The 23,164-nt window shown below is 35.1% G+C and overlaps 1 protein-coding gene across 6 annotated transcripts in view; it reads left to right on the top strand.

Annotated features, from left to right (window-relative positions):
• LOC123536322 (uncharacterized) overlaps window positions 1–23,164 on the top strand; it is a 58,245-nt gene that overhangs the window by 20,248 nt on the left and 14,833 nt on the right. For 5 of the 6 annotated variants that reach the window (XM_053527986.1, XM_053527989.1, XM_053527988.1 and 2 more), the window contains 15 exons: window positions 2,205–2,336; window positions 4,459–4,491; window positions 7,068–7,100; window positions 8,751–8,845; window positions 11,930–12,011; window positions 13,060–13,149; window positions 14,866–14,992; window positions 15,979–16,058; window positions 16,691–16,795; window positions 17,389–17,515; window positions 18,144–18,226; window positions 19,858–20,100; window positions 21,168–21,278; window positions 21,930–22,029; window positions 22,696–22,816. In XM_053527986.1, coding sequence (XP_053383961.1) covers window positions 2,205–2,336; window positions 4,459–4,491; window positions 7,068–7,100; window positions 8,751–8,845; window positions 11,930–12,011; window positions 13,060–13,149; window positions 14,866–14,992; window positions 15,979–16,058; window positions 16,691–16,795; window positions 17,389–17,515; window positions 18,144–18,226; window positions 19,858–20,100; window positions 21,168–21,278; window positions 21,930–22,029; window positions 22,696–22,816 — 1,562 coding nt within the window. The remainder of the gene's footprint in view (window positions 1–2,204; window positions 2,337–4,458; window positions 4,492–7,067; window positions 7,101–8,750; window positions 8,846–11,929; window positions 12,012–13,059; window positions 13,150–14,865; window positions 14,993–15,978; window positions 16,059–16,690; window positions 16,796–17,388; window positions 17,516–18,143; window positions 18,227–19,857; window positions 20,101–21,167; window positions 21,279–21,929; window positions 22,030–22,695; window positions 22,817–23,164) is intronic. The other variant, XM_053527987.1, reaches the window with a different exon arrangement.

Genomic DNA, 23,164 nt, shown 5'->3' with positions numbered 1-23,164 from the left:
CACTTGAGCGGTTGTCGGCGTCGGCGTCGGCGTCGGCGTCGGCGTCTGCGTCGGCGTTGCCTGGTTAAGTTTTATGTTTAGGTCAGCTTTTCTCCTAAACTATCAAAGCTATTGCTTTGAAACTTGGAATACTTGTTCACCATCATAAGCTGACCCTGTATAGCAAGAAACATAACTCCATCTTGCTTTTTGCAAGATTTATGGCCCCTTTTGTACTTAGAAAATATCAGATTTCTTGGTTAAGTTTTATGTTTAGGTCAACTTTTCTCCTAAACTATCAAAGCTATTGCTTTGAAACTTGGAATACTTGTTCACCATCATAAGCAGACCCTGTACATCAAGAAACATAACTCCATCTTGCTTTTTGCAAGAATTATTGCCCCTTTTGGACTTAGAAAATCAGTTTTCTTGGTTAAGTTTTATGTTTAGGTCAGCTTTTATCCTAAACTATCAAAGCTATTCCTTTAAAACTTGCAACACTTGTTCACCATCATAAGCTGACCCTGTACAGCAAGAAACATAACTCCATCCTGCTTTTTGCAAGATTTATGGCCCCTTTTGTACTTAGAAAATATCAGATTTCTTGGTTAAGTTTTATGTTTAGGTCAACTTTTTCTCTTAAACTATCGAAGCTATTGCTTTAAAACTTGCAACTCTTCTTCACCATCATAAGCTGACCCTGTACAGCAAGCAACATAACTCCATCCTGCTTTTTGCAATAATTATTGCCCTTTTTGGACTTAGAAAAATCATTTTCTTGGTTGAATATTATGTTTAAGTCAACTTTTCTCATAAACTATCAAAGCTGTTGCTTTAAAACTTGCAACAGTTTTTCACCATCATAAGTGGACACTGTACATCAAGAAACATAACTCTATCCTGCTTTTTGCAAGAGTGATGGCCCTTTTTAGACTTAGAAAATCATGGGTAGGACAATATTTCTATTATACAAAAAAAATCAGATGAGCGTCAGCACCCGCAAGGCGGTGCTCTTGTTTTTATATTTATACCTCTGTAGAGGTTATTTAAAATAGTTTAATGTATAATATGGTAACAATAATCAGTAATAGTAAAGTTGTTATAATATCAGTATCTAGAATGTGTAAGTTTTCTATCTTAACTTTTATATGGATACTAAAAATGCCAGTTGCATCTTGTAATCATTTTTTTTTGTGGTTTTGACATTTTTCTTAAATACTTGGACAGATAGTTGTGGAGTCATGTCACCATAACTTTTACTTTAAGTTAGAAAATATCTGTAACATAATGTTATTTGTACAAAAATATACGAACCTGACAAATTAAAACGTGCAATTTGGCATTATAGTGTTTTGGAAAATATTTGTTATCCTGTGATTTTGCAAGAGTTTTTCTTGTATTTCATTGTAGATATGTAGATGTGTTAAATTTGTATGGTAATCAAGGACTATAGCTGTACTAACATTTTCAAAACACTAGCACTTAATGTTTATGTGTTAGATTTTCATACAGGAAATGGTGTTTGCTGTTGGTTTGTTTTGTAGTAACATTTGGTTTTAATTAATGTTGAGAACTGTTTGAACTGAGCTTTTTACAGAATGTTTTTTTTTTTAAATTTTACAGTATTTAAGATTATTATTAACATGGCTTTATCAATAACCTGTACATTTAAGATTAAATGCCAAAATGTAAATTCGTATACGTCCTGTAATAATTAATCCTACAGGTCTAGATCTGAGATAAATATAAGAATAATTATATAAATTTTGAAAATATTGTTCTTTCAAGTTCTTTTTTGTTGTAGTGAAGTTTGTTTGAAAATGTTAAACTGGAATAAAATGATAGGCTGTTGGAATAATACAATTTATAGACCAATTGTTATTTAGGATGTTGCACCAGTATAAGTTGTTAATATAGTGTTACGTGCAGTTTAAATATATAACAGTAAAAAGTCATTCATTTTATTTCTTTGATTGAAGCACAATATCAAATAGCTCAGTAATGAAAGAAACGTTTATCAATTTAAAGGTGGTCTGTTTGATATTAGGACCTAAAATGCTTTCCATGATGACACAAAGAGTAACATCATGTGCACTCCACCTCAGATTCATACCGGTATTGGGAAGTTTTCATGTACTTGTGAAGAATTAGTCATAAACATAAATCATAGCCAAATAACAGCTTTTTCTAAAATTAATAAAAAAGCAAATATGAACTTTTTCCAGGATGATGATGAAAAATGGATAAAGTTTCCAAATGCTGATTATATGAAAGGTTTCAAGAAGAAACAAAGAAAGCCTGAGGATTATCCTGCCCCCGAGGAGTGCATTCTTGAAATGGTCAACTACCAACTTAAGGTATAGTAGTGTACAGAGGTGTAAACTGTTAAAATTCCATTTCTTTTGAGTTTCGACACTAGTTTAAGAGTCCATTGTTGCCATTGGTCAGTTTCCTGATTATATTAAGAAACAACCAATCATATGCTTCAGTTCTTAGACATGTCTTACAATCAGTTTTTCAACCTATGACTCAAAAGTTATTAGAACAATTTTTTGAAAAATTAAATGAAATCATGATTAACATACTGAGGCAGCACGAGATGGATTTTAAAGAACTTCATTTTATAGTTTGAACTAAGTCTGAGTTGGTAATGTTGTAGAGTACTCTATATATACTTGTAATGGACTAGATTAAAATTATTTTAGAAATTTCCACAATAGTCTTGTGCAATTTTCAGTTGGCTGATTTTTATGAATGTATCTGCTAAAGTGAGCTTTTTAGCTCACCTGTCACATAGTGACAAGGTGAGCTTTTGTGATCACCCTTCGTCCGTAGTCCATCGTCAGTCCGTGCGTCTGTCCGTCTGTGCTTCAACAATTTCGTGTCTGCACGATAATGGTTTCATTTATGATTTTATTTTAACCAAACTTGCACACAACTTGTATCACCATAAGATCTCGGTTCCTTTCTTGAACTGGCCAGATTCCATTATGGGTTCCAGAGTAATGGCCCCTGAAAGGGCCAAAATTAGCTATTTTGACCTTGTCTGCACAATAGCAGCATCATTTATGATTTGAATTTAATCAAACTTACACAAAACTTGTGTCACTATAAGATCTCGGTTCCTTTCTTGAACTGGCCAGATTCCTTTACGGGTTCCAGAGTTATGGCCCCTGAAAGGGCCAGAATTAGCTATTTTGACCTTGTCTGCACTATAGCAACTTCATTTATGATTTTATTTTAACCAAACTTGCACACAACTTGTATCACCATAAGATCTTGGTTCCTTTCTTGGACTGGCGAGATTCCGTTATGGGTTCCAGAGTTATGGCCCCTGATACGGCCAGAATTAGCTATTTTGACCTTGTCTGCACAATAGCAGCTTCATTTATGATTTGAATTCAATCAACCTTGCACAAAACTTGTGTCACCATAAGATCTCGGTTCCTTTCTTGAACCGGCCAGATCCCATAATGGGTTCCAGAGTTATGGCCCCTGAAAGGGCCAAAATTAGCTATTTTGACCTTGTCTGCACAATAGCAGCTTCATTTATGATTTGATTTTAACCAGACTTGCACACAACTTGTAGCACCACAAGATCTTGCTTCCTTTCTTGAACTGGCGAGATTCCATCATGGGTTTTAGAGTTATGGCCCCTTAAAGTTCCAAAATTGGCTATTTTGGCTTTTGCAGCCACATAGAGACTTCATTTATGGTTTTAATTTGATACAAACTTCCAAAATATCTTAACAACAATAAATCTTGGATTCCATGACAAATCAGATCCAATCGTAGTTCCAGAGTTATTTTATATCTGATTACCTCCCCTGATTGTAATCAAAATGGATTTATATCAGTAAGTACTTATAGGACTTATTTGAAATTTCATTATTGTTATTAGTTGGACTGAGACAATCAGGGTAGATAACTATGGACTGATTTTATGTCAAATTACCTCCCTTTATTTCAAATTAAAATGGTATATCTCCATAACTAATGAAGATACTGATCTGAATTTTCATTTATGTCAACATATTTATTTGGCAGATCCTCCTTTTGTTCACTTACAATATTTTTTTTTTAATTACTTCCCTTTTACATTACTATAAATAGCTTATTTTTAGTAACTTTTTTTATTATTGGCCGTAGGGAAAAACCGAGACCACTTTTCTGTGGTACAACATGGATGGTACCTCCAATTTTTAGGTGTATTTTGACACATCTATACCATGTAAGAATTTTTTCTTTTTGGTTAAATTTCTTCCCTTTTTTGTTCCTGGCCCTTCGACTTAGATATTTTTTTTCAGGACCTTCTTGTCCTCAAGTGCAATGATAACTGGTGAGCGATATAGGGCCATCATGGCCCTCTTATTAGTTATTTTTTCTTCTTTATTGAGATACTTGTAAAATAAAGATTGTTTGAAAGCATAACGGAGCTATTCTGTACATAACTATTGAAATAACACATTCAAATTTCAGAAACATTTTGAATCTACGCGTCATCCTTCATCGGTAAAAATCCTCAACAGGGATTTTAAATGAATTGTTTTCATGGTGGTTGAAATGAGCTGCACGATGAGAAAACCAGCATAGTGCATTTGCAACCAGCGTGGATCCAGACCAGCCTGCGCATCCACGCAGTCTGGTCAGGATCCATGCTTTTCACTTTCAAAGCCTATTGCAATTAGAGAAACTGTTAGCGAACAGCGGATGTGCAGGCTGGTCTGGATCCATGCTGGTCGTAAACGCACTATTTTGGTTTTCTCATGGTGCGACTCAAATGAGTTTAAGGATGTTGTAATGCTAAATCAGAATTTTCAGTCTGCAGCTTTATATTTCCAGCTAACTGAAGCTTGTCTTAATGTGTAGCTTTCACATGTTGTATTGATTATATGTGAAATGTAATGTGTATTCTTTGAACATACCGTATACATATTTTTAGAATCTCTTTGTTTTATGCAATTTGTCTGGCAAGAGATATAACTGTTGCATTGCAGTCACACATTGTAACTGTTTAATATACAAGAGTTTCAAATTCTCTGTTTGTTATCAAAAATAAAAGGATCACATAATATCATCTTACCTATGGTTACCGTAGTTGCAGAGACTGAAAGTTTTGAATCACCATTACATTCTACTTGTAGATGGTTATAGTTCTCTTATTCATTTCGATAGATTTGTTCAGAGCTTTATTTTGTGCACTTTGACAATTTGAATTTTTCTTTCATTGTTCATCTTTAATTATGGGATCTTGGTGACTAAGTGGTTAAAGTGATTGATATGAAATCTCATACCCTTAGGTTCTGTGGTTTCAAAAGCCTGTCTCAGATTTAGAATGATTTCATGTAAGGAAGCAATGTAACTGGCTTGTGAAGGATTGGTGGTTCTACCAAGGTACTGGCTTGTGTCAGAAATATTGTCAAGAGTGGCACAACTAGTAAAACTGCCAGGTCACAATGATTACCTTATTTATAGCTTAAGATAATGGACCTGTATTGACAGTCTATGATTTCTGTGTAAGTATCATATTCTCTGATGTTATTTCAGCATCCTTTAAGAGTAAATGTAGCTCCTACAAGCACATGATCATTCCCCAGAAAACATTTTCATATTGGACCAATTTCAGTGAACCAATGTCTATGTGTGATATTTTGCTTGTGTTCAGTCTGAATCTGACCTAACATGGACATCTGTCATAAACAATATTGGACTGATTTTATGTCAAATTTGCATAACTGACATTGGGTCAGTATTGAAAGCCATATGAGTCTAATATTAGCTTAATATAAAATGCTTACTGTGCTGTAACAACCTTAAAATACAAATATAGCATACAGAAAATAAGAAGTCAAACAGAAATTGCCAATTGTCATTTATGGGTCGTATACCAATTCAGCAAAGAAATCATCTTCACTTTAAGTTTAAACTTTTTTTATCAGGTGGATGGTTTAAACTGTTTACATGGCATCTTGTTTGTTTTTATGCCCCTGGCATCTACTGATGCGGGAGGCATATAGTGATTGTCCTGTCCGTCCTTCCGTTCATCCGTCCGTCTGTACGAGGTTAACCAAATGGGACCGTTTTGTCTAGCATCAATACCCCTTACTAGAATGACTTGATACTAATGCAGATGTAACCTGTGACTATTCCTCATCTTCAAACGTCACCTGACCTCAGTTTCACCTTGACGTTGACCTCGTTTTGGACTTAGGTTGCTTTGTATGGGCCATCTCTTGGTTAACCAAATGGGACCGTTTCGTCGAGCATCAATACCCCTTACTAGAATGACTTGATACTAATGCAGATGTAACCTGTGACCATTCCTCATCTTCAAACATCACCTGACCTCAGTTTCACCTTGACCTTGACCTTGTTTTGGACTTATGTTGCTTTGTATGGGCCATCTCTTGGTTAACCAAACGGGACTGTTTCGTCTAGCATCAGTACGCCTTACTAGAATGACTTGATACTAATGCAGATGTAACCTGTACCATTTCTCATCTTCAAACATCACCTGACCTCAGTTTGACCTCGATCTTGACCTTGTTTTGGACTTAGGTTGCTTTGTATCGATAAGGATGCCACTGGGGGCATCAAGCGTTTATTGAACGCAGCTTCTTGTTGCACTCTGTTTTACCAGACACATACAGTCAGACTTGTGACACGTACAACTTTTATGACTATGTTAACAATTTAAGATTGCCCTATGAGAACGTTCCTGAGTACATGTTCTTATTACTTTATTTTACTTCTGGTGTACTGTTACAGTACTGGATTCAAGTTTAAAAGTGAACCATAATGTTTGACTATTCAAAAACTTCATTAAAAAGAATTTTCTTGTTCTGTATACATTATTCTTCCAATGCCATTGTTTTAAATATAAAACAAGAAATGTTCTAGAATTAATTCACTGGATACTCATAATGCCCTGATGTAATATAATGATCTATATATAATTTTATGATAATTACTACCAGAAACTTTGGAACCACCTGTACTAAATGAATAATGTTTTTTTTTGTTTCAAGGGAGATGACTCTTCTAAAAGTTATTCCTGTTTTATATATTTCCTTTTCATTCATTTACAGATAACACGCGATGGGAAGGGATTATTCTGTTATGTAAGTAAATTAGAAATATTTTTAACACTAGAGAATCTAAGTTAGTGGTGATGGATGAAACTAATACATCTTGTAGCAAGTGTAAATTGTGAATTAAATTTGAACCTAGATACTAGATCTTGGTTTGTTTAATGGCCTTGGATATTGTTTAAAATGCATGAGTACTTCATATACAATATATTAAGTAACATAATTTTTCTAAGAATTTCTAGTTCTGCAAGCTCTTTTTTCTACAATGTAGAATTTGACTCAACATTAATTTTTCAGAATATACACAGATAGTATGGCAAATTAAAACAGCAGAGTAAAGTGCTAGAATTTGGATCTAGCTCATGTTTTAATAAATTTTAAACTGTGGGAAAATCACCATTTCAATTGCATTTTTGCAAATAGAAATTTTTCTACAAAATATATTTAACATATTTATTAAATAGATTCAACTTCTCCCTGTTGTAGTAAATTGTTAATTTATCATCAAATAAAAAGTGTAGGCTTGTGTCCTTTTTTAAGATCATAATTTGCCGATGATGAGATCTACAAATTTTAAGCAGACTTGTCAAGGCATTATTTTGAATGACATTATTTGTCAACTTTTTTGTTATATTTTACCTTTGATGACATTTATAAGCATGATGGTTTTCCTTTTGGTATTTCGGGTTCAGAAATTATAGATGTCCTATAGATGTTATGTTGATAAATGATGTTGTATCATGACTTCCGGTTTATGAAACATCAGAACTACCTTAACAAAGTCTGAAACTTTACATGTAACTTTGAACAACTTTAACCACGTAATATTAGATGAAAGACTTTAATGTAACATAAAACAGGCCTCTGTGGCCAAATTATGTAAAATGTTTTGGTTCTTACAACAGTTAAGTCGCTAGCTTTGATTCCTCATTTTGAAGGATGTAAATTTCAGTTAATTTTAGAAGCTTATAATTGAGCTGGATTGTGAAAGGCTGACTGTTCATCTGACATTCCCCTGCCAAGATTTTTAAGCTGGAAATTTGCCAAATGAACTAACTTTAGTAGCTGTGACTTAAAAACTAACAAAACAAGATTGTAGACAACAGAATATAGGTAGATCTAAGTCATAAAGCAGTGAATATTTAATGCTCTCTTGGGGATATAATGGCATGATCCAGTTTTGGATGATTCTGAAAAAAAAACATGCAGTGTTGTCTTGGCTGGTGTATTATATTTGCCATTTATCAAATATAATTACAGATATCTTGTCTAATTTTGTTATGTTCAGTTTTCACATTTCAGTAGGGATTAATATTATTAACCATGTCAAAAATATTTCTCCAAACATATTACATGTATGTGAATCAGTATTTGAATTGTAGCTTAAAATTATATGAGCCGCACCATGAGAAAACCAATAAAGTGCATTTGCGACCAGCATAGATCCAGACCAGCCTGCACATCAGGACAGTCTGGTCAGGATCCATGTTGTTTGCTTTCAAAGCCTATTGCAATTAAAGAAACCATTAGCGAACAGCATGGATCCTGATCAGACTGCACGGATGCGCAGGCTGGTCTGGATCCATGCTCGTCGCAAATGCACTTTGTTGATTTTCTCATGATGCGGCTCATATGTGTGTGCATGCAGTACTAATAGACTGGTGTCTCTTCTCTTGTTAGAGTATAGATGATTTTGTAGACAGCCGAGTTCTGTGTGCCCTAGTCAACTCCTTTGTGCCAAATACATTCACAGCCGACCTCTTGCTCAATGACAGGTATTGTATCTATTTCTTCTGGCATATCAAGAGGTGAAGGTCATATTTCCCCCTCTTCTTCATTGTGACCTCAAGCAAGTTTTTTTTACCGCTGCCAAAATGGTGGGGATGGGGATATAGTGTTTAACCTGTAAGAGTGTGCATGCCTTAGTGTGTGTGTATGTATATGTGTTTAGAAAATTGTGCCAAATTGATGGATATGTAGAATGCCCTGACAGCCATAAGAAGACTATGTGTTGCATGAAAGATGAAGATCTTAGCTCAAACGTCAAGGTCACACTAAGAGGTCAAATATTTATGTCTCCCCCATATGTCTCCCCCAGTATATTGTTTTTGCCCTGTCCGTCCATTCATCCGTCCGCCATGCTTCATTTCCGATCAATAACTCGAGAACCATTTGACCTAGAACCTTCAGTCTTCATAGGATGGTAGGGCTTATGGATTAGACGACTCCTATTGTTTTTGGGGTAACTCCATCAAAGGTCAAGGTCACAGGGGTCTGAACATGGAAAACCATTTCCGATCAATAACTTGAGAACCTCTTGACCCAGAATGTTGGAACTTCATAGTTCATAGGATGGTTGGACTTTCAGAATAGATGACCCCTATTGATTTTGGGGGCACTTTATTAAAGGTCACAGGGACCAGAACATGGAAATCCATTTCCGATCAATAACAAGAATCATTTGACCCAGAAGCTTAAACTTAATAGGATGATAGGACTTACAGAGTAGTATGTTTACTATTGTTTTTGGGGTCACTGCATTGAAGGTCAAGGGCCATCTGCCTGTTACACTTCATTTTTTATCAATAACTGGAGAACCATTTGACCTAGAACCTTCAAACTTCATTGGTTGATAGGGCTTACAAAGTAGATGATCCCTATTATTTTTGGGATTACTCAATCAAAGGTCAAGGTTACAGGGGCCTGAACATGGAAAACCGTTTCTCATCAATAACTTGAGAACCACTTGACCCAGAATGTTGAAACTTCATAGGATGATTGGAAATGTACAGTAATGTAGATGACCCCTATAGATTTTTGGACCACTTGAGCAAAGTTCAAGGTCACAGAGGCCAGAAATTGGAAAACCATTTCTGATCAGTAACTTGAAAAGCACTTGGTCCGCCATGCTTCATTTCCGATCAATAACTGGAGAACCATTTGACCTAGAACCTTCAAACTTCATAGGATGGTAGGGCTTATGGAGTAGACAACCCCTATTGTTTTTGGGGTTACTCCATCAGAGGTCAAGGTCACAGGGGCCTGAACATGGAAAACACTTTCCGATCAATAACTTGAGAACCACTTGGCCCAGAATGTTGAAACTTCATAGGATGATAGGATGAATGGACTTGCAGAATAGATAGTCACTTGATCAAAGTTCAAGGTCACAGATCCATAATTTGAGAACCATTAGGCCCAGAATGTTGAAACTTCTTGGGATGATTGAACTTGCCGAGTAGATTATCCCTAGCTAACCATCGGTGTCTATTGGACTTTTGCTGCTGACCCTATTGACTTCTTGCCTATTACTACTATGCATTGGGGGAGACATGCGCTTTTCTACAAAAGCATCTTCTAGTTTACATTTTTATTCTTAGCCAGTGAACATTTGTTTGAATGGATGGATCTTCAAATGACTTAGTACAAACATTCACAATAATAAGACAATGTGTCATGCAAAACCTTGACCCCTAGTGCAGAGATCAGGCTTAAGATTTTATTTAATAATTTTTGTAAACTTTATTGAATATACTAAGATAATATGTCCAGTGTAAGACCCAGACCCCAAGTACAATTGTCAAGGTCACAGTCAAAGATCAACAAATTAATGTCATTTTTTAGCTCACCAGAGTGCTCAGGCTGAGCTATTGTTATCACTGGCTGCCCGTCTGTCATCCATCCTTCAACACTTTTCTTCATACAACATCTCTGAAACTGTGTGGTTGAAGTTAATGAAACTTGGCCTGGAAGTTTCTTTGGTGGTGTTCTTTCAAAATTGTTTGGTTGTACATAGGGACAGCAAAAGCTAAAAATGACATCTCCTCCTAAACCGCTTGTCTGATTTTGAAATAGTTTCACACAAATGGTCCTTATGTAATCCTCCACCAAGATTATTCAAATTTTTCCAAATTGTCAAAGAACATGGGTGCCAGGGGTTGTGGTCACTTTTCCTAATATGTATATGGTGGAAACTTTGAAAATCTTCTTGTATGAAACTGCCAGCCTGATTTTAGAATAATTTCACACTAATGGTCCTGTTGTAACCCTCTACCAAGATTTTTAAATTGTCCCAATTTGTCAAAAAAATTGCTGCCAGGGGCCGTGGTCATTTGTCCATATATGTATATATTGGAAATTTAAAAAATCTTCTGGTCAGAAACAGCAGGCTCAGTTTTAAAGTAATTTTATATAAATGTTTCTTGGATGACCTTTTACGAAGATTGTCAAAAATATGGCTGCCAGGGGGTGTGGTCACTTTCCTACATGTATGTAGTGGAAACTGTTTGATATCGTCTCTTAGTATCCTATTTCATCATGCCCCCAATGTTTGCCCCCATCCCCCCACCCCCACAAGACTCAAAGGTCAATGTCTTACATACAGTCACATCTACATGCTTTATTACCAAAGTGCCATTACTCAAAGGACTGCTAATATATTACATTGGGGCATTTGTGTCTGCAAATGCTTGATATTGATCAAGCTATAACATTTATAGATATAAAATACCATGACCTGTGATAGCATATATTTCTGCAAGTATGATTTTATAATATTTTTTAGGTATTTATAAATGTTGTTAAATTTTACACATGGGTCAAAGTCACTTTTTAATGGCATTCAGTTATGTAATCACATAAACTAGCTAGTGAACCAATGTTAATTATTTCCTGACAAGTAACTGACAATTGCACCACATTAATCAGAGCCAGAGAGGTAAAGGACAAATTTCTTAAATTGTCACATAGAACATTTGTCTTGCCAGGGGACCAAACATCCAAAATCTGGATTCATACTGCTCTATCTACTGAGCTAATCAGGTATATGTTATCAAATTTTAATTATGTTTTTCTTGCAGATGGACAATAAACCTTGCCTTGAAAACAGCAGAAAAGATGTTTTATGCTGAAACTCCATTTGCTGCAGAGGATCTTGTTGAGGTAGGTTTCAAACAAGCAAATTTTTTATCTTCACTGGATTATGAGTTCAAATGTTCGCTGTATTTTGTGTGAATACGGCAGTTGCCTTTAGATATATTGCTTCCAGTACTACGGTAATAAATTGTAACATTATGAATTCAGTATTTTCAATCTGTTTGAACTTACAGTAGGACCTGAGGCATTCTGTATAGTTTTCTATATTGATGTGAGAATTTCACTTCATTGCATGACTTCATTTTTGACATGATTTTAATGTCTGTTATCGTGTTAATAGGGGTCATTAATGGCGATATTTTCAATATTTCTTGGGATGAAAGACAATAGGATTATTATAATAGTAGCTTGATCTAGGATGCTGTATTCGGCTCAAGTGGATTTTGCCAGGTCGCATCACATGAGACGCGCAAGCACAGAGTGTGATCCTACCTACCTGCCTAACTGGCAAAATCAGTGAGAGCCGAAATCAAATTCCCAGATCTAGCTACTATTATAATGACCCTTTTATTATATGCCTCCAACTTTTTGTTTGTTGTTTTGTTATTGTACAAAATTTTCAATGTTTATTGATGTTAAGATAGAACTGAGTGTAGATTTTGTGTGCGCTATTAATAGAATGGTTTCAGGTCATGCAAACTAAATGAAAGTAGGCCGACAACATACAATCCAAAATGTACAATACGGAATTTTTTTATGCCTGTTTGTATTTAACTGTGAAGTAAATGACGTATTGTTGACAAAATTTACATAGTTATATAATAAAAATGTATATCAAGTACATAATTTTAATATGCATAGTTGCATATGCAATAAAAGCTTTATCTGCAGTGCTTCAGAAGAACTTCTTTTAGGGGTATAATGTTGTGCTTCTAAAATAATGCAATTTCTCCCCTTCAGAACTTGTGCATGATTAACATTTTAATATCATGTTGACAAAAAAAATACCCAAAGTTATAAAGACGTTGCTGCTATTCACATTTATGTTGTGATTGCAACTTCAAAAATTAAAACTTACATGTCTAAAAATTTACTTTTTTTTCTGTCTCTCCAGGCTGAACCTATGGCTGTTAGTGCTTATTTTGCATTTTTCCTCATGGTTGCATACAGATACAGACAAACGACTGCGGTTGTCAATCGTGTGGTATGTAAATACTAGCACATACTGTTATTTCTGAAGGACTTATTTTCGTGGCTTTAACAGTTGCATCAGTTACAAAGTATATCCTACAGAACACATATAATTTCTATAAATTCCATATCGAAATTTAGATATCCACCACTACAAACATGAAATTCTGTGCCAGCCAATTTTTTTTTCTCGGAACATAAAGCTGCATCTTTTAACTGGAACTTCCTTGCATTTAACTTGGCTAGCAAGCAAACTAAGTCTGTATTAAAGTCAGATATATTTCTTGTATCTTAGAAAATTTATAACTGTTGTAACTTTGCTGCATTCCTTCATGTCTTAAGGAATTGAATTAACCCTTATCATGCTAAACACAATTGATTCTGCCTTTGCGACCTATGCAGATCATGATCAGCCTGCACATCTGTGCAGTCTGATCATGATCTGCACTGTTCGCCATTCAGTCAGTATCTAAAAGATGGACAAGTTCATTATAGAAATATAGCAGGGTAAGGGTTAATACCAGTGTTCTAAAGTGTACAGTCAGCATTGTGATAAAGACCTACTGTAAATAGAGACCATCTGTCTTCAAGAAACCATTTTAATTCCAGTTTACACTTTTGCAGTGTACTTTATCCTGTGAATAGGGACTTCTCACATATAAAAGATTCATGTTTCTTAGGACTGATAAGTATATTGATCAGTTTTATAACAGTGTTGTACAGGAGAAGACATGAAGGTGAAGTATATCTGAGTCAAGCTTCTCACTACAACTGTTTTACTATGTTGCAAAGTAAAACTCATTATGGGCACAGCAAATTATTACTTGTTCGCTAAGTGACAACTGATGTAGAATTTAAAGATGCTGTAGCATATGAGTTTCCTTTTTTGTGCTCCCCAGAGGAGAAGCCTATATGTTGCCACTTCATCCATCCTTCCATTCCACAATTCTTGTCCTGAGTATTACTCAGCAACCACTGGCTGGAATTTGGCGAAACTTCATAAAAAGCTTTTCTTCCAAGAGGAGATGCACATATCATATTCTGATATGCTTGTATCTCGTAGAATGACGTCACATTAAAGTGCGGTGGCGTCAAAGATTTTGTTGCGACCAAGAAAGAGCGCTACAATATTTTATCTACTGTTTTAGATTAAAGGCATATTAGAATTGAAATAATTTATAGCAAAACCGTGTTTTAACACTATTTATACACTCCGGCGGTAATGCCTTGTACAAATAATTTCACGAGGGCTGTGCCCTCATGAAATTATTACGCCCGACATATAACCGCCCATCGTGCATAAATAGTGTTAAAGCACTCTTTTGCTATAAATTATTTCTTAATTCATTTTCTCGTCTGATGATTTCTCACTAAGTTATTTCCCTTTGATTATTTAACATTAGAACATTAGTATACTATTGCATCATTTCTTATCCAGAGAATTCCACAGCAACCATTTGCTGGAATTCATTGAAATTTTTAGGAGGCTTCACTCTCAAGAGGAGATGCGCATATCATGTGTGAGCTTTTTCTCAACATCTTGCTTGAGTTCTAAGAAATTTCTTTCGAAGTTTTATTGCTAAGACTAAGTATGTGCCAAGTCAATAAATTCTGCTTTTCTGCTTTAAAAATACAAGAATCATACTTCAGGGAGCATCCGTCGGTTTTACCAATATATTCTGCCTGACATGGTCGACATTGTATCTTATTCTATACGTATAAATTCCAGGATTTTATCAACATGTTGATTCGAGAATGTAATCATGACCTGGAGAAATTTCCACCAATCATCTCAAACATGCAGGAATTACAGAGGAGGAAAGATATAAAACAACAGTTAGATAGACATAGACAAGGTAAGGAAAGATATAAAACAGCAGTTAGATAGACATGGAGAAGGTAAGGAAAGATATAAAACTGCAGTTAGATAGACATAGACAAGGTAATGAATGATATAAAACTGCAGTTAGATAGACATAGATAAGGTAATGAAAGATATAAAACTGCAGTTAGATAGACATAGGTAAGGTAATGAAATACATAAAACAACAGTTAGATAGACATGGATAAGGTAAGGAAAGATATAAAACTGCAGTTAGATAGACATAGACAAGGTAAGGAAAGATATAAAACTGCAGTTAGATAGACATAGATAAGGTAAAGAAAGATATAAAACAACAGTTAGGTAGACATGGATAAGGTAAGGAAAGATATAAAACAACAGTAAGATAGACATAGACAGGGTAAGGAAAGATATAAAACAGCAGTTAGATAAACATAGACAAGGTAAGGAAAGATATAAAACAGCAGTTAGATAGACATAGACAAGGTAAGGAAAGATATAAAACAGCAGTTAGATAGACATAGACAGGTAAGGAAAGATATAAAACAGCAGTTAGATAGACATAGACAAGGTAAGGAAAGATATAAAACAGCAGTTATAGACATCGCAGGTAAGGAATATAACAGCAGTTAAGACATAGACAAGGTAAGGAAAGATATAAAACAGCAGTCAATAGACATGGATAAGGTAAGGAAAGATATAAAACAGCAGTTAGATAGACATGGATAAGGTAAGGAAAGATATAAAACAGCAGTTAGATAGACATAGATAAGGTAAGGAAAGATATGAAACAGCAGTTAGACAGACATAGACAAGGTAAGGAAAGATATAAAACAGCAGTTAGACATAGATATAAGGTAAGGAAAGATATGATAATATAATTTTATTTCCTTTCATTTGTAATTGTACATAATATAAAATTTAGTCTTGTCAAGAAAATCTGCATACTTTTGTCACAGCAACAATATTGGTTTTTACTTTATTGAACTGTCTCTTCAGCTATTGAGAACCTACAGAAGAAATATGATGTGGATTTCTGTAGAAAGTGGGTGCAGCATGTGGAACATGTACAAAATGAGGTAACATCATTAACTGCAATGGAAGTTAATACATGTGTTGTTTTTATATCTCCAGCTTAATAAAATTTAGCAAGCTGGATGTATACCCTCCTGGTGATGGATTCCATCAGGAATGAGGTGTCGAGAGTGATTAATATAAGTTGTAGAACTTGCTTCACAATCGACCTAAAATAAATTAGTATAAACTATATGGGAGTCATCTTCCTTTCATGCTGTTAGTCTTTCTTTTGCAAGACAAAAAATATGGAGTGAACTGTTTTCACACTTGTAAAAGTATTCCAAAGAAATTATACATGATTACCATGAAATTTAGATTTGAGTGACTGTTTTCATAGTTCAATCATTACAGAGTAAAGGGTCCTTATTTTTTTCTGACAAAACTGGTATTACATGTGTTTTAAACACATTCAGACACAGTTTAGGAATGTCTTGTGACAGGGCTCTGTTTTTGAGTCTAACAAATGTATTTTATTAATATATATGTGTCTTTGAAGTTAGAATTATGTTGTCTGTAGCATGTTATACTTTGTTGTAAAAATTTACATGTCTGAAGTCAAATCACCAAGGGCATAGTTTTCATGGCACAACTTCGGAAGTTGCAAGACAAAAATCCATCCGTTTGCTCATTTCAGTTGAGGCGAGAAATAAGGGACAAGATGCGGGAAAGATTTGAAATCGTGGAGGTACCCAGAAATATCACCATCAATGATTTTTGTCTTGCTGCTGTAATCAATCTGGTAAATACATTTAATATGATATTAATATTTTAAGCCCCAACCGGTGAGAAAATAGAAGTAAAATAAGAACTCAATTAGTGAACACCACTGGGAGGACAAACATGTTTTTATTGTACAAAGGTTATTGCTTTGTGGAGGTTCATTTACAAACTTTTAAGAATTTTTCCATATGCCAAGAAGATACCTGCTTTGGTAGATAGGTGTGCTGTCTTTTTCATAAACAGAACAAGTCGGACAAATACTTTGTCATTCCACACTTTCTTTGTGTTATATGCTTGACATACATATAAATGAAGTGAATTGACAGTGGAACACACAGTCTAGTATAAATAAGTTGTCTAGTGCTACTTGAAATATTGATGAAAGCAAAAAGAGTTTTCTATACAAATGTCATGTGTAAAGTTCTGGAAGCATAACCTGTTCTGCTAGAGGTACTTTTATTCAGTATTTTAGAATAACAAGCATTGTGAAAGATTTATTCTCTTCGTAATAGATAAACATATATCTATCATAATCAGAACGTGAAAACTCAGAAAACACAATTAGTCAAAAAATGTCCTACAATCTTAAATTTATAAGTGCTTACATTGCAGAGTCTAACCAATGGCTGTGGTTTTTACTTGTCAACAATGCGGGAGAATTTAAGTGAAGGACGGAAATTGGTTCTGCGGAGAAAAGAAACTGGAGAATTTATTGAAGACTTCACTAACAAGTCAAAAAGTAAATCATTGTTACATGTGTAAAGCAATTTAAATGGGCATAGCATACTTAATATGTCTTGAACAGCTTAACCTGGGATTTATTATAATACCTCCTCATTCGTCAGTAAAACAAAGGCAAAGGTAAAGTTTTTTGTTTAACGTGGATAGTTGATGAAATCCCCACCTGGAATGGATGGAACAAGTTATTTTTCAGTTGAACCCATGGCAGGTGTTATATTTACCTTCCGAGCATCCAGTCTTGGCCGATACTGCTGGAAACAGTACCAATTTAAGTAAATTACTCAGCATTGAACACTAGTCGGGATATCAGCCATGGCCAGGATTCAAACTCAGATTGCTGGTGTTGTAGTCCAACCTGCTAACCACTGCGTCACTGACTTAGTAACAGTTATACTTATATCCTTGTTCTTCCTAATTTTATGTAGCTGTTAATTTATTAAAGCTAATCAAACTGGGATTAAGCCCAGGTACATGTACACCCATGATGTTAGTTCTTGTTTGCTGGGGATCTGAACTTAAATAGTACACTAGAGAACAAATGCACAAGTAAAACCTTATTGAACAGTTTCTACAGTCTACAGTATATTTGATGTCATTGATGATAATGTTTTTTTTGTGTATTGCAGTGAGTATAAAGGATGCTTTACACATCAGTGATGTACCTGGTCAGGTTCTGGAAATTAATCCTGAGGATTACCCAGAGTTTGAGGTAATTCTACAGACAAACTTATTTATTTAAATTAAGTGTTGTATTTAGACAACTTGAATAGTGTTCTCAATCCTGCCTTGAAAATCCTTTACATTTTTAGCTCAGCTATTCAAAGAATACTCTAGCTATTCTACTCAACCTGGCATCAGAGTCGGCATCACATCTTGGTTAAAGTTTTGCGTGCAAGTACATCTGGCTATCATTTAAAGGCATATAGCTTTGAAACTTATTTTTTCTTTTTCTAGGTCAATTTCCAACCTCATTGGGTCAAGTCCCATAACTCTGACATGTATTTTTGCCAAATTATGCCCCCTTTTTGGACTTAGAAAATCCTGGTTAAAGTTTTACATGCAAGTTACTGTCTCCAAAACTAATGCAGATTTTGAATTGAAACTTCACATGTGTCTTTGGGGTTATGAAACTAGGTGATAGCATCAATTCCCATAACTCTGACATGCATTTTGGCCATATTATGCCCCCTTTTAGACTTAGAAAATCCTGGTTAAAGTTTTGCGTGCAAGTACATATGGCTATTATTTAAAGGCATATAGCTTTGAAATTTATTTTTTCTTTTTCTAGGTCAATTACCAACCTCACTGGGTCAAGTCCTATAACTCTGACATGTATTTTGGGCAAATTATGCCCCCTTTTGGACTTAGAAAATTCTGGTTAAAGTTTTGTGTGCAAGTACATCTGGCTATCATTTAAAGGCATATAGATTTGAAACTTATTTTTTCTTTTTCTACATCAATTACCAACTTCACTGGGTCAAGTCTCATAACTCTGACATGTATTTTGGGCAAATTATGCCCCCTTTTGGACTTAGAAAATTCAGGTTAAAGTTTTGCATGCAAGTTACTATCTACAAAACTAATGCAGATATTAAATTGAAACTTACTTGTGTCTTTGGGGTTATAAAACTAGTTGATTGCATCAAGTCCCATAACTGTGGCATGCATTTTGGCTAAATTATGTCCCCTTTTGAACTTGAAACTTCTGGTTAAAGTTTTGCAGGAAAGTTACTATCTCCAAAACTAATGCAGATTCTTGATTGAAACTCTATAGATATTTTACATTTAGGGTAATATTCCTGCTTCTGTGACAACGATTTGAAAAGTCGAGCACTGGCTGTCTTACGGACAGCTGTTGTTATTATTATATAGGTGCAGTTTGTTAACTTTCTATATGTCACTTTCAGCCAGTCATTTGTTATTTATGACAAAGTGAACAAAACCTTGAAAAAAAAATTTAGTTGTGGACAGTGCAGTATACATGTATCCTTAATGTCATTATAAATGTATACATTTGTTTGATAATATTGAGGGTTATTACTGCTAATTCCCCTTGCATAAAGTAGTGTTTTTATTGTCCCCATCATCAAACGACTGGATTGAGCTACACATTATGACAAGCTATTCATGATTTACCACGATATTTTTTACATCCATCCACTACTTTCTTTGTTTATAAAACTTCTTTTTTTATCATGTTAAGTGTATAGTGAAATGTGTAATGAATTTGCAGTGACATTAAGGATACATGTATACTGCAGAACCACTTGCCGACAGCAGGCTAAAGGTTAATGTGCATCTAAATTGCATAAGTTTATGATAATTTATTTTTAATTTCAGTTCTATTTTGAGGCACAAAGCCGGAACAAGCAGCTGAAAACTGGCAGTTACTTCCTGTATCAGGTGTTCCCAGGTAACACCTCCACCTGGCAGAGATTGTTCATCAAAAGTGCTCGAGATTCCGAGTACGAGACAGTAGAGAAAATGATAGCATTTTTCCGTGAAGATTCTAGCTTCATCAACTGCAGAGAACCCAAAACTGGCAACACTGCTTTACACCTGGCCTGTAGAATGGGGCATTTTGTAAGTAAAATTCAATGATGAATCTGTTAAAAACTCACAAAGGCTAAAACTTAAAGGGACACAAGATTTAAGCTGATATAATCCTGGCTGAAAAGACATATTTTTGCTGGGATTGAGAAAGGTGAATGACCCTAAGCTGTGTGTGCCAGAGCAGGTTTGTTGCGTAATCTGTTAAGACATTTTATAGAGACCCAATGAAACTTCATACACCATAATCCCTGTGAAGTTTTGATGAACATGACATATATTCTCTGGGATGTACAAAGTCGGGGCTATCATATGACCTCCCCCATCACCCCTGACTCCCCGCTCCACTGCCCCTCTCACTAAAAAAGTTCTTTATCATGATAAATTTTGCGAGTACATGTATCTGTAAATATGGCTTTGTAACCCACACGTATAAACACAAAAAAATAGAAACTAAGTATTGTTCATAGCAGTTGTCCTCTCAGACTTCAGGTTCTCTCATTGGTTTTCACTTGCAATTTTAGAATATTTTTATATGCCCAAAGGGGCGTATTATGTTATGACGCCTGTGTCTATCTGTCCGTCCATAAGCAATTTCATGTCCGCTCTGTAATTCTTGAACCCCTTGAAGGATTTCGAAGAAACTTGACACAAATGTTCACCCCATCGAGACGCCATGCAGAACCTTGTTTTGGATGGCTGTCTCGAAGGTGAAGGTCACATTTAGGGGTGAAAGGTCATATAACTTTGTTTCGTGTCCGCTCTGTAACTCTTGAATTGCTTGAAGGATTTTAAAGAAACTTGGCACAAATGTTCAACCACATCAGGCGACATGCAGAGTGCATGTTTCAGATGGCTAGCTTCAAGGTCAAGGTCACTCTTAGGGATCAAATGTCACACCTCAGGCATATATTGCTCCGCATTGCAGTGCTCTTGCTTTTATTATTTTTCAGCTGAATTTGAGTAAATTTTTAATCAGTTTCTTAATTGCCCTGCTGCTTTATATGTTTTTATCTCTATCATAGAGTATAGTAGAAGTGGTTTTGGGTTTCATAATTATAATATCTATGTAGGCTACATATGTAAACATTATATTTCAGGATGTAGTAAGACTACTGCTGGAAAATGGAGCAAACTTTGATATCAAGAACAACTTCAGATGTGCTCCAATCAACCTGGCAATAGAATCACTGCAGAGAAAAATATGTCATGTAAGTTTCATACATTTTATGGACATTTAAAAAAAAAACTAAAACAATTCTACTGTAATGAAGTCAAATATTTCACTGTCATTTCAGTATGTATACTGCATATTACTTTGATATGTATGTGCTTTCTCATTTAGGTTTTGTAAGGCTAGTTGCTATATGTGCTACCTGGTTGAAGTTTTGTTAGACTAGCTGCAGCTTTATGTGCTAACAGATTGAGGTTTTGCTAGGCTAGCTGCTCATGTACCCAGTACTTTCTCATTGAGGTTTTGTTAGGCTTGCTACTATTATGTGTTCATTAATTGAAGTTTTGTTACACAAGCTGCTATGTGTGTGCTGACTGATAGAGAGTTTTCTGGGCTGGCTGCTATGTATGTGTTGACCAGTTGAGGTTTTGTTAGACTAGCTGCCGTGTTTGTGCTGACTGCCTGAAGTTTTGTGAGGCTAGCTGCTATGTGTGTCCTGACTGATTGAGAGTTTTGTTAGGCTAGCAGCTGTGTATATGTTGACCAATTGAGGTTTTGTTAGACTAGCTGCCATTTGTGCTGACTGATTGAGATGTTGCTAGGCTAGCTGCTAGGTATGAAAGTTTATTGAATTCCTTCTAAAACTGTATTGTTGCAAGTGTTATAACTTTCATTGTTTTAATTACAGTATTTGATAGAATGGGGTTGTGATGTACACAGTAAAAATGTGAAGGGACAAACTGTTTTAGAAACTATCAAAAATGATGACTTCAAGCGATTCCTCATGGGTAAGATTGTTTAATTAATTATTAATTGTTATAATAGTAGATATAACTCATAAAGGTGTCTAATGGATGAGATGAATTGTAGGGAGATAACTCCTTTTTTGAGACAGAGATGTCAGATCCATGGGTATGGTGTGTGGATAAACTATATAGAGTAGTCCTATGAGTTGGATATTACAGTATAGAAGATACATCATAAGTTAGATAAAGTATAATGTTTGTGATAATTCTTATGGGCAAGATCAACCATGTAGAGATACCTCATCAGTACCATAAACACACAGAAACCTTATGAATAAGAAACTGTAAACCTAAAAATGATTTTGATTTTTTAAATTTAGCAACATTTGCAGTCTTGTTTCCACAAAGTTTTATAGTCACAAAACAACTAGCTATTGTGATACCTCAAAAGTATGTAGCTGTCTTTGGTAGTCAGCAGTATAAATTCTGTCTGGTACATGCATGACATGTGTAATTGTTAAAAAAAAAATGTTTTGTCATGTATAATAATTTTATTATATCAGTTTAATATTTTTCTTACCCTTTTGTGTTTGCTCCTTAAGGAGTCCTCATGGAAGATCAGCTAAATGAGCCACCATCTATTATAAATAATTTACTTTACTTAAAAATTTAGTATGCAGATTTTATCTGTTATATATTTGATTTCAGTTTTGTATGATTATTACTCCGAGTGTGTTCCAAAGATAATGGGAGGAGACATGCAGTTACTAGATCAGGTGATAGCAGATCATGCTTCAGGTGCTAAAGAATTCTGCTGTCTCCGTAGCAGGTGGGTATATAACCTTTACCCTGCAAAATTTCTAAATTGGACTGGTCATCATTCCAATTTGGGCAGTACCATTTATCATTTAAAGGAGTGTTTACTGAAAATTCACTGACTGAATAAAGAACAATGCAGACCATGATCAGACTGCACAAATGTGCAGGCTGATCTTGGTCTGCACTGGTCGCAAATGCAGAATCACTTGCCGCCAGCAAGCTAAAGGTTGAAGTTACGTGTAATTATGCCTCCCCAAAATCTGAGGAGACATATTGCTTTTTGGTCAGTTTGTCTGACAGTCAATCACATTATAGTTTCTGCTTCTTCTCTTTTTATCCCCAGAAAAGGACGTTAACT

This window comes from Mercenaria mercenaria, chromosome 17 (assembly GCF_021730395.1).
Source record: "Mercenaria mercenaria strain notata chromosome 17, MADL_Memer_1, whole genome shotgun sequence".
Lineage (NCBI taxonomy): Eukaryota > Metazoa > Mollusca > Bivalvia > Venerida > Veneridae > Mercenaria > Mercenaria mercenaria.
This window is presented reverse-complemented; position numbering and strand designations above follow the sequence as displayed.